Here is a 12,084-nt window from a genome sequence, read left to right as displayed (position 1 = left end):
TGGATTTGACCTGGGATACATAGCCAGGGTGATGAGCTATGGCCCCTTCCACTGTACCAGTACACTGTGATTGTATCTGCTACGCTTACATTTCAGGTACAAAATAGGACTTCACCATTACACTTCTTTCAAGCCCAAATTTGTGCCAGGCTGTAGGGTCAGACATTGCCATGATCTTGCAAGTACCATGCACCTTTTAGCTCATCACATGACCTGGGACGCATAGTCAGGGTGAGAGGCTATGTCCCCTTCTACTATACCAGTATACTCTGAGTGTGGAAGGGTGGGTTCGTTTCTTGTTCCTCATTATGTGGATTTATAATTTCTAGACCTAGACGAACCTGCAACTGTGAGTTTGCTCCTGTTTGATGTTCCTGACTTCCCTCATTTTTCTTTCCTTGCCCAGCTCTGGTGCGTGGGCTTGCTTTGATGAGTTCAACCGCATTGATATTGAGGTGCTGTCTGTGGTGGCTCAGCAGATCACAACTATTCAGAAAGCCCAACAGCAGAGGGTAAGTAACATGGGGTATGCAAAGGCAGATAAAAAGTCGTCTCCACTTGAGCTAGTCTAGGTAAGTCCTTGTCTTTGCACGCATCTTCACAGAGGACCAGATTCACTGTCCAAGTGCAGCTCAGACGTACTTGAGCTCAGAGAGGCATGAGTAATGCCCTAGCTGTGGTGCATCGTATCAGGTTATTACATATTCGGCATCCTGGGTGGGTTTTGTAACTTCACCTTAGTCTGTGCTACCACAGTTGCCCACGTTCTGTCTCAGCTTGAGCTACAGTGCCAGCAGACTTCAGTGTGGGAGACACTCTTTGAAAAAGACCCAATGAGCTGATACAAATTGAAGATGTGATATAAGGCAGCCACTGTTTTACTGTGAGTTGCTTGGTACCACATATATCTAAATGTGTTATTCAAGCTCTAGTGGATTCACAAAACTCAATGTGTGCAGAAAAATGCATTCTCATGTACACACAGTTGCAATGCAAAGTAAATTGTTGGCTTTACATGGAGACTCAGCTCAGCCAGCCTGACAGCCAGCCTCTGCTTGGCTCCCCTGGAGACTCAGAGAGGTTAAGACCTGAATCTCCTTGACTTTGGCTTGGAATTAGAAACCTGCTGTCTGTGAATTCTTCTGCATTGCTTTATCACCCATCTGAAATTACTGCCTACATGGATTTAAAAAGGATTTAGGTTTCTCTTTGCCCTTCCTGCCACAAATTAATTCAGGTCCAAACTCTCCTGCAGAAAGAATGAAAAGATGTTTGCCTGTTTACAACTGGAGGAACAGAAGTCTGTTCAAGAGCCAAAAAAATAAAAAATAGTGTCGTATCAGTAAATCTTCAATGAGCCCAGTTTCTTAAGCAGGAAAAAATACTGCTGGTAATACTGTATTCCTGTAGTGGGACTAGATTTGAATCTAGTCTGCAGTGTCTGTAGCTGCACACTACAATTGTGTACAGCTGCATGTGTCTGTGGTTCATAATTTAACTACTGAAAGCCATCGTTTTCCTTTTGGAAGATCCTACTACTTTTCTGCAAATCAGTATTTGAGAATGATCACATTTTTCATTTTCTAGGTAGATCGTTTCATGTTTGAAGGCATGGAGATCCCACTAGTCCCATCCTGTGCAGTCTTCATCACAATGAACCCAGGGTATGCTGGACGCACTGAATTACCTGATAACCTCAAGGTAAGGAGAGCAGACTGCACAGACAGAAAGAAGAGGGGCAATACAGGTGCTGGATGCTATTCAGTCCACCAGTGTGTCCATGGCAAGGATTAGGAAATAATGTTTGTAGAAGGTTTCTAGGATCACATTCAGTTTGGAATCACATCCATAAGCAAATGGCAGTCCTCATATTTCAGTCTGCAGGGATGCTGTCCTAGTGGGTGTCAAGCACGCTCGTGCTATGTCCTCTACACAGTCTGTGATGGAAACTCAGCCTTTTCAGCTTGCTAGGAAAAAAAAAAAATAAAAAAAAATAAAAAACAGTGGTTTTGTCTTGTGCTGGAACTGTACATTTCAGGCTCTCTTCCGCCCAGTGGCTATGATGGTCCCGGATTACTCCATGATTGCTGAGATCTCTCTATATTCATTTGGGTTTAATGAAGCCAAAGTCCTTGCAAAGAAGATCACTACAACGTTCAAACTATTGTCAGAGCAGCTCAGTACCCAGGTAGATGCCTTAATATCCGTGAATATGTTTTTATGAATATGTGATGCTTTCTCAGCCTAGACACAAAGTACCTGGATAGTTCTCTTGGTGCTTAGTGATAGTGTATCACAAAAAGTTCAATAACCAGTCTTCATCCACCTTCCACCTTTTAAACTCTTGTTTCCCATTCTGTGGCTGGACTTGTATTCACCTTATAGTCCTAGCTAGGATTACAGTGGCAGAACAGTTGTGCCAAGCAGCCCTGCCTACTTCTCCCTCCATTTAAGGTTTTTTTTGTCATTCGGTTGTTCTTATCTTCCTCATCCTCAGTCTGTACAGCGGAGGACTAGTTAGTTGTTTGAAGGATCCAGGAAGACTTCAATGGAAGATTGGTTGTTCTGAAGGCATAATTCTTCTTTTCTTACCTGCTAACTGACTACATGCATAGGTTCTCCCTTTAGGGGATGCTTATGTATCTGATGACACTGTTTCCTCTGTGCCTTTTCCAGGACCACTATGACTTTGGAATGAGAGCTGTAAAGACTGTCATCTCAACAGCTGGCAACCTGAAAAGAGAGAATCCTACCATGGATGAGGTAGGTGTGCTTGTACTTCACACTGTCAGAGACTTACACAGCTTTTTCTGCAGCCACGGAAGAGAGGAAGGATCTTTGAAATTACAAATTCTTAAATCTTCGCAGGATCTGATCTGTCTGCGGGCTATCAGGGATGCCAACATACCCAAATTTCTGCAGGATGACCTCAAGCTCTTCAATGGTATTGTCTCAGATTTATTTCCTAAGATCAAAGAAAAGCCTGTTGATTATGGCATCCTGGAAGAAGCCATTCGCAAAGCCTGCATCGAAAAGAATCTGAAGGATGTTGACGGTGAGGGGAAAGGCTCCCTACAAGTCCTCTCTCTGGGTCTGTGCTTTTAGTCCAGTGCTGTGCCCTAGGAAACAGATGGATACTCCCGGACTCAGTCTACATCATCTTCCTCTACAGGTTTTGTGACTAAGTGCATCCAGCTGTATGAAACCACTGTGGTTCGTCATGGCCTTATGTTAGTGGGGCCCACAGGCTCTGGGAAGACAAAGGTATGGTTGAGACACTGCACTGGCCCCAGCAAACTGTCACCTACCTAGCGATGCGGAGGATTTACCTTCACAGAAGACTCACGTCAGCATTTCTAGCTTCTCTCAGATAGAACCCAGGGGACAGAGGTGTTTTTGTGGTGCCTTTTAATATTGAGTTGTAGCCATGGGGAAGTATATGAGTTGCTTGCTCTTTAAAACTGGGAGACTAAGGTGAGGCTTATTGGCACTGCTGCAGACTTCTACGGCTGAGACATACTTTGAGCTTAAACATCTGCAGTCAGCATCATGTGACATCTCAAGCAGGCTTTCTGCAGGAGATCTAACTTCCTCCCCCTGCGTCTGGAAACCTGCATTTCTGTGCATACAGCTAGGCATCTCCTTGCTATAACATTATCTTTCACTATGTTTCCTTTCTCACTGCCCTTGAAATGCAGTTGCTGTGAGAGCACGTGGCCTTGTTGTTACGAAGCCATAGCAGTTAATTCTCTTGTTCTCCTGCTTTTGCAGAGTTATGAAGTCCTGGCAGCTGCAATGACATCACTGCAAGGTCAGCCTGCAGCCAGTGGTGGGAATTACGAAGCAGTCAGCTACTTTGTACTGAATCCCAAATCCATCACCATGGGCCAGCTTTATGGAGAGTTCAACTTGTTAACGCATGAGTGGTAAAGTACAAAACTTCCTTCAAGTCTGGAAACTCTTATCTTCTGTTCTTGAGAGTCTTCTCTTCAAGGCTGAACTCTTTAGGATAGTGGCATAAAATCAAAAGCAGTCAAGTTCTTATCCCTCACCAAGCTACAATAGCCAGTCATGACAATTGAAGCTAACATCTTTTGTTGTGCACTTGGCCTGGCTGCCAACACATGCCCAGACAGTACAGCAGCTCAGTTGGCAGTATTAATGTAACATTGGCATAACAAGGAATAATTCAATTGCTTTGAAGCAAATTCCTCTGCTGTAAGACAAGGCAGCTTAAAAACTTACTTTGCTTCTGAAGAAAAGTGACCTGTGTGTGGCACACTTGGATTGTTCTGTATAAATATGCTGGGGATAACTTTCATGCATAAAGGGGCATTTCATTCCCAATGTCAAGGCGCCTGTTTGTCTGTCTGGTTTGGAAGCAACAACCAAGAGCCCAGTTGCATTCCTGATAAACAGGTCCTACTGGTTGAGTTTCCACTTGTGACCTGAGGTGTGAGAACCAGTGTGAATCTCCTTATGGTCCTGTCACCCATTGCTTGCTTAGGAACAAATGGTAGTGTGTTCCATAAAAACAGGGAAACTAAATGAGTAAGAAACCAAGTGCCTCTAGGAAAAGTGCAAGTAAGTAAATACTACTGATGATGAGAACAGAGCTTCCAAGCCTGGGCTCTGGTGTATCTTTACTGAAGGACGTTTTATAGGATATTCCAATTAAGCTCGATAGTTTGTTTATGATGTGACCGTACCCAAGGGCAGCGTACAGGCATATCAACATGACAAAAAAAATATGGCAGCCACATAAAATGCATTTATAGACATAAACCCATCTGTTTTAATCAGCTGAGCTTTAGAACAGAATGTTTTCCCTTGATCTCAGTAAAATACCCTGGACCTCACAATCACTGTATAAATAAAAAATAATCTTTTAACAATCAGTGGAGTTTAGGACCTTAGCAGAAATTGCACTCCAGCTTCCATGTACAGATTAAGTTCTTGCTGTCAACAGACAGCTTTCTTTGTGTCTGCTCTCTTGTTCATTAACTCCAGCACCACCTGGATTCAGATACAGTTGAAGATGGGGAACTTCAGTTATAAAGAGGGTAGAGTCAGGCTCCTTAGCATGGATTCATCCTCCTAACCTATAGTTACCCAACTGAAAAATCATTAGCAGAGTAGCTGTCCTGAGTCTTCCTTTAACATTTGGTGGTGAAAAAGAGGCACCTGTAGAGAACAGGTAAATTGCCTATGACATGTACTTGGTACTTGTGAGGCCTCTTCACTATTCACTGATGACAGAGATGTTAAAAGGAAACTTGACATTTTATAGTTAGATGACATGAAGTCCAGCTCCTGATGGCCAAAGATAGTCACAGTGCCACTCAGACTGGGCTGTGAGTCTCAGTACAAGAAAGACTGAGGTGGACCTTTATACAGCTCATCAGCAGGTGAGGCACATGAACTAAAGTAAGATTCCAGCTCTGTTGCTTTTTGTGGTGGAAGCTTTGCCATGGATTTCAGCAAAAATAGACTGGTCCAAGCCCTGCTTTCCTCCCATCTTTCAGGACAGATGGGATCCTTTCCTCACTCATTCGGAGGGGAGCCATGGCTGCTGATGCTCGTAAGAAGTGGTACGTGTTTGACGGGCCAGTTGATGCTCTGTGGATTGAGAACATGAACACAGTACTGGATGACAATAAGAAGTTGTGTCTCAGTTCAGGGGAAATCATCAAGATGACAGAGGTAACTCATTCCTCTCCCTTTTGCTGCCTGTTGTCTGTCTTAATTGCCTTTTACTTTCCACTTGATGCACATGATGGACTTGTTCAGAAACTGGTGTCTCAGTAGTATCCCTGTGCTGGCCAGACCTCTGCAGTGCTGCACAGACTGCTCAAAGGGGGGTCCTGCAACAACAAGAGAGACTGCAGCTTCACCAAGTTATGCTGAGAGATCCTTGCTTTCTCCTTTTTTGGAATTTCCAGAGCATGACCATGATGTTTGAAGTCCAGGATTTGGCTGTTGCTTCCCCTGCCACAGTCTCCCGCTGTGGCATGGTTTACCTGGAACCCAGCATCCTGGGGCTGGAGCCCTTCACTGAGTGCTGGCTGCAAAAAATCCCAGGTGTCATGCAGCCCTTCTCACAGCAGTTGGCATCCCTCTTCAGGAGATTCCTCAAGGTAAGCTGCCATGCTGTTCCAGACCTTCTATGGATGTTTTATTTTTAAACTGTCTTCTGGATAAAATCATCCCTGGTGCAGCTCTATTTCTTACAGTGGAGTTACTCCAGGGAGAAAGTTATAAGAACAAGTTTTGATATTTCTACTCTGCTCCTGAGCCACTGGTTTAATGAATAACCCAGAGCTGCAAAAGAAAAGTCCTGAAAGGAGAAAACCACTTAGAGCAGTGATGGCAAAAGATGTGTGTCACTGTTGCATAGACTCAAAAGACAGACCCAAAGGCTTCTTGCACTTAAGACTGAGCCAAGTGGTTTGACGTAATTCTCTGCAGTTGAAACAGTGGTACTTGAGACACAATGAGAAATGGCGGCATTCTCAGTTGTACCCTCCCTGCTAAATGTAGCCTGCAGGGAGGCAAGTAGAAACCAGAACCCTAGAAGGTAGGAGAAGTCAAATGTATTGGATGGTAACACTGAACTGTTCCTGCCTCTTCTTACAGGAAGCCATTGGCTTTGTCCGGAGATTTGTGAAGGAGATAATTGCCTCAACAGATGGTAACCTCACAAGAAGCCTTCTCATGCTGTTGGAATGTTTGTTTCAGCCTTTCATTCCTGTTGAGGTAAGGTTTTGCTGCTATTACATGTGTGTGCCTGTAGCTCTTAAGGGCAGTAAGTTGTGCAGTGCTAATCACTGGAATACAAGGTGTTGGTGAAGAAAGGTTACCCTATAGCACATCTACATGGCAGAAGGCAATACCGCATCTTGCAGAGTGCAGGTAAGCTTGAAAGGATTACGCTTTACCCATTGAAAAAGCAGAAGATAAGCTCCAGGCCTATCAGGCTGGAGAAAAAGGTTCACATTTATTTACAGCAGAGGGAATTGGAGAGTGAGTGGAAAGCAGAGATCAGAGCTATGCAGCAAAACACTTCAGATTGCAGGTTCTTTGAGAGATAATGTTGAGGAAGGCTGGAAAGCTTTCAAATTAAAAACAAAAAACTAAATTCTTCTCCCAACTCGTGTTGAGAGACCTTAGTTCAGCAAACAGAGTGTCTTAAGTACACAAATGAAATAGCACGTTTTAATCCTTGGAATGTTTTTTAAAGGCCTGTAAAATTGGCTAGAAAGAGCTACACGTATTCTGAGTAGAATTACAAGCACATTGAAAAGTGCCTGATATTTGTTCACATTAACCCTGCTTGAGAATTCTACTTCTGCTGTCTTCTATTTCCCAGGGAATTAGGAAGATTCCCCAGGAGAAGGCAGCTCGTATCAGAGAGCTGATTGAGCCCTGGTTTATATTTGCCTTGATCTGGAGCATAGGTGCTACTGGGGATTCCCAAGGCCGTATGGCCTTCAGCATGTGGCTGAGGGAGAAGATGGCAAAAGAAAAGGTGAGTAAAAGGAAAGCAGATACTTTCTCATTATAGAGGAAGTGGTAATGAGGAGTGGGAGTGAGAGCTTCTTGAATAGCTGGAAAATGTGCATGGGCTTCTTTTTGGGATCTGGTATACAAGTTCTTCAAAAATTCAAAGGACCCTTGAGCTGGGAGCTCTGGGAGAGAGAACTGAACCCCCTGGCCTGGGCAGCATCCCATTACTAAATTCTTGCAGTAATGTAGATCCTCCTGTGAATTCAGATGAGTGGCAGCTACATTCACCATAGTTTTATTCCCACAGATCCAGTTACTTTTCCCAGAAGAAGGACTGGTTTATGACTATAAACTGAATGATGCTGGACTTAACAATGTTGAAGATGATCTGGATGAGGATGTCATTAGGGAGGTAAAATATTTCACTTCCAACTCTAAGCTGGGAAATTTGAGGGAGGGACCTGTAAATAACACAGTCCTGCAGGATTTGACAGAATCTTCTCATCAAGGGCAAATAAAAAAAGCCTATAGGAACCCAGTGATAATGTTTCAAGTGAAATCAAGCCTTTCATTAAAGGAAGAAGACAGCTTCTTGCCCTGAGGGTTGCGAAGCATATCTTTCAAACCTTAACCAAGTGCTGGTCAAATCAGACCTGTGTGCTTCTGCCAATGCTCAGGAAAGTGAGAGGGCTCTACAAGTGTGGCTGCCGCAGGGAAAAGCTCAGATGGAAAGGTCTGTCTGCATTAAAAAACAGTGCACGACAACAGAAGAGCTGGGTACAGCAGTCTGGAGGAGGAGCAGGGCAGAAAAATATGCCATCCTTTCCACAGCAGATAGCAGAGCAGCAGGGCATGCAAGGCCCAGCTGACTGACAGTCACCAGCCCCTGGGCTGGAAGTAAAAAACAAGAGGGAAAATGCTCTGATTTCAGAAAGGGGAGGCAAAGCAGGGAGACCTACGTGAGTGTAAAATACTTAGCAAAGTTGCCAAGGCTGTCTCAGTGTCTGTGGGGAAGCCACGTGGGGTGCTCAGGAATGTTTTTTCTGTCACCGTTCTCTAGCATATCCCTGACAAAACCTCTGTTTCACGTGTATAGTGGCCTGTGAGACGTTAGCCTGTGACTTGATTCTAGTGCAAGTCATCCATGTCCTGTAAAATACAAAACCTCAGTGTGCCTCTGAGTGCAACAGCACCAACTATGAAGACAGGATCCCAGCAAAGCCTTCTTTGCCCTTCTGCCACGGGGGCACTTACAGCATAGGTCAGCTTAGGACAGACTTCCGCTTCTTGCGAATATCACAAGTGCTCTGTCTCCCTTTGATCCCAGTTTTCAGAAGGAAGGGCAAGTGTGTTGCTGTTGGGGCTCTTAGGCTACCTCCCTCCCAAAGGAAGCAAGTCAAGTGCTTACAGCTTTGCTGTACAAAAAGGTGTAGGTGTCTAGACAGAGGGACTGAGTACCTGATGTCTTAGTCAGAATCTGAGCTACTACACAAGGAGCTGTGACGGGAAAACACAGCAGAAATACCATTTTCCTATTCCCATAGCAGAATAATGCAGCTGCCCCCTCTAAATGTACCTCTACTTTCAGGTGTGCTGGGAGAAGTGGCTGGACCCCACAGCAAAGTTCACCATGGTTCCTGAAACCAACTTTGCTGACATTATTGTGCCCACAGTGAACACAGTCCGAATGGCCCAACTGCTGGGTCTGTTGCTCATCAACTGTAAGCCGGTATGTGCCCACCCTTGTCTCTGATTTTGGATTCAGTGTTTTTCTCTTCAAGTGGAGCATGTTTTCTTCTTCCAGTGCAATCAGAACCTGACAGCTACCTGACACTTTTAGATCATTTTCCACTCTCATGGATTTGCATTTCTCTGCTCAAGAGCTGTGCCTAAGCAACAAGAATTCTCCATTCAGACCCCAGGCACCATGCTGAAGCTCCAAAGGAATATTAACTTTCCCAAGTTCAGTTAAAATGCAGCAACTTCTAGATCCCCTCCCAAACAGGGTGATGGCCCCATCACCACCTCTCTTTACCTGTTTCCTGCCATTGCATTTCATACCTCTCTGCTTGGATTCCTTCCATGTCGAGAGATCTGTTACCTCAAACAGCTGTCCTTACTGAAGAAGTGAGCCTTCTGTCTTCTCTGCTCCTTTGAAAGCCTAAGGGGGCAGGAACCAGCAAGTACTGCTGATTGTTCTTCTAGGTTCTCTGCATTGGTCCCACTGGCACAGGGAAGACTCTCATAATTACAGACAAACTATTGAAGAACTTGCCTCTCAAATACATCACCCATTTCCTGATGTTTTCTGCACGCACCTCTGCCAACCAAACCCAGGATCTCATTGATAGCAAACTGGATAAGAGGCAAGTTTCCTTTCGGTGTTTGCAAAGGTGGCATCCCTGAGCTCAGTATTTCCATCAGCTTGATCATTTAGTTTCATCCCAAGACCTGAAGGGGCTCCAATCACATAGATCTGTGGATAAGAAACAGGACAAACAGCAAAGCTGAGCTGGGTTTGAGAGATCCAGTAATAACCTGATACACTGTCAAGAATGTGAGAAGGGTAAGTGAGGGTCTGTAAAAATTGCTCCAATCCTAGTTATTCCAGAAATACAACATTTCATGACACAAGTGTTTGCAAACCCCACTGTGGGACCTTTATAGAAACTAATGAAGGGAGAATATTGGCTACTGATCCCTAGTCCCACCTCCACCCTCCCCCCATGGTTAGCAGCTTCCCTTTTCCTTTTCAAACCAGCCAGCCATGGTTTGAAATTTCCAACGTATTCATGGCCTTGAGCTCATGCTTTCTCTTTGTTCCCATTGCCACTGTGCATAAGTAGACAAAATTGTACCCATGTGATTGCAAAGAAGCCCATGCCTCAGACGTTGCTGTATATCTTTTTCATGCAAAGGCCCATATATAAAGGCGTGTATAGAGCATAAGTGTAAAGACAACTGAAACTGCTGACCCAGGAAGCATCTAGAGGAAAAACTGCTTTTTGGGACAAGTTAGGAGTGCTTTCGCAATAGGAGCTGTCCTGTGTCCTTACGCATCTTTTGTCCTTACAGGTGGAAGGGTGTGTTTGGGCCTCCAGTTGGGCGGTGCTTCATATTTTTCATTGATGACTTGAACATGCCCATGCCAGAGGCGTACGGTGCTCAGCCACCCATCGAGCTGCTGCGGCAGTGGTTGGACCACCAGGGCTGGTACGACAGGAAACAAATTGGTACGACACAGATCTTTGCCCAGTACTCCTGGCAAGAGTTGGCCTGTTGATATAGATACACATACTTTCTGGGGAGATCTGTGGCAAGGGTTTTTGGCCCAGCATTCATTCCTGCTTTTACACTCCTCAAGGTACTTTTAAGAAGCTGGTAGATATTAATTTTGTCTGTGCCATGGGACCTCCTGGAGGGGGAAGGAATGCTGTTACTCCACGCCTCACACGTCATTTCAATTACCTCTCCTTCACGGAGATGGAGGACAGCAGCAAGAAGACAATCTTCTCCACCATCCTTGGCAGCTGGATGGGTAAGCCTCCTCCTCATTATCTCAAGTCAGCCCAATGGTAATGGATGTAGAAAGGGAAGAAACTAATGTTTGTGATCTAATCAGAGGGTTAGAAGCTGGAACTTGCATTAGTTATTTGAAGATGCTTTTGAAAAACTGGTGTTTGAGCCTTGGCAGAGAACTCATACACTAGTCTCTGGGCCAAACTAGCCAACTTCAACTGTGGCTCTAAGAATTTCATAAGATATTCCATAGCCTGTGCCTTCCAGAGAGAGTTGTGTTTGTGATAGATGATGCAGATATTCTTCACCTCCACAAGTAAAGCAGAGAACTCGTGTTCTCTGTCTTGGTTTCCTATCTGGACTCCTAGGAGAAAGAAGTTACAGAGATCCAGTGTGTAAGAGCAGAAAGACGCAAGAGAGACTGAACAGGCTGGTGGGCACAGCATGGCGCAGTTTACCTGTGCTTTCAGCAGGCAGACACTTCCCCAGACAACAGCTTTCTGCAGAAGCTCAGCCTTCTGTTACTTCCCATCTGCTGCAGCCTGTGGACAGCTGAGAAGGGAGGATCTGAGCATGGTGCTACAGCCACACAGAAAAAAAGGGTTCATCTGAAGTGAAATGTGTACCTCTTATATTTGACAGGGTGGGAATTTAGGATCATCTTTGCAAATGTGTCCTCCTCTGCAAATCTGCCAGTAGGAAGGAGTGAGAATAGTAGGCTATGGGAAGACAAAGCCAAGCTTTCTGAGTGCTTACAGTATTCACAAGTGCCAGTACCTGGCTATGAGCTCAGGAACACACTGAAGTGTCTAGCTTCACTTTAAAAGAAAATTAAAGAATTTTGGAAATAATGCAAAAAAGCATGAAGTGCTAGAGTGTCACAGGGCTCCACTTCCACAGGAGTTTTGGTAATGAACTTGATTAGAATTGAGAAATTTATTGTGTGTTCTGAAACTGGCAGCTATGTTTAAATCTTGCCACTATCACATTAGAAGTCATCCCTTAGCCATTCCTCAGAGACTTCGCATTTGCTGAGCTCAATGAATTGCCAGGTGGTTT

General features: G+C 44.6%; 1 protein-coding gene across 7 annotated transcripts in view; it reads left to right on the top strand.

Moving 5' to 3' along the window:
* DNAH1 (dynein axonemal heavy chain 1) overlaps positions 1-12,084 on the top strand; it is a 77,703-nt gene that overhangs the window by 37,971 nt on the left and 27,648 nt on the right. For all 7 annotated transcript variants that reach the window (XM_040569292.1, XM_040569291.1, XM_040569287.1 and 4 more), the window contains 16 exons: positions 407-512; positions 1,588-1,701; positions 2,039-2,188; positions 2,677-2,763; positions 2,869-3,055; positions 3,173-3,264; positions 3,772-3,926; positions 5,526-5,703; positions 5,943-6,137; positions 6,637-6,756; positions 7,370-7,528; positions 7,814-7,918; positions 9,095-9,235; positions 9,712-9,872; positions 10,582-10,739; positions 10,871-11,044. In XM_040569292.1, coding sequence (XP_040425226.1) covers positions 407-512; positions 1,588-1,701; positions 2,039-2,188; positions 2,677-2,763; positions 2,869-3,055; positions 3,173-3,264; positions 3,772-3,926; positions 5,526-5,703; positions 5,943-6,137; positions 6,637-6,756; positions 7,370-7,528; positions 7,814-7,918; positions 9,095-9,235; positions 9,712-9,872; positions 10,582-10,739; positions 10,871-11,044 — 2,282 coding nt within the window. The remainder of the gene's footprint in view (positions 1-406; positions 513-1,587; positions 1,702-2,038; positions 2,189-2,676; positions 2,764-2,868; positions 3,056-3,172; positions 3,265-3,771; positions 3,927-5,525; positions 5,704-5,942; positions 6,138-6,636; positions 6,757-7,369; positions 7,529-7,813; positions 7,919-9,094; positions 9,236-9,711; positions 9,873-10,581; positions 10,740-10,870; positions 11,045-12,084) is intronic.

The sequence above is a fragment of the Cygnus olor genome, chromosome 10, assembly GCF_009769625.2.
Source record: "Cygnus olor isolate bCygOlo1 chromosome 10, bCygOlo1.pri.v2, whole genome shotgun sequence".
Taxonomy (NCBI): domain Eukaryota; kingdom Metazoa; phylum Chordata; class Aves; order Anseriformes; family Anatidae; genus Cygnus; species Cygnus olor.
This window is presented reverse-complemented; position numbering and strand designations above follow the sequence as displayed.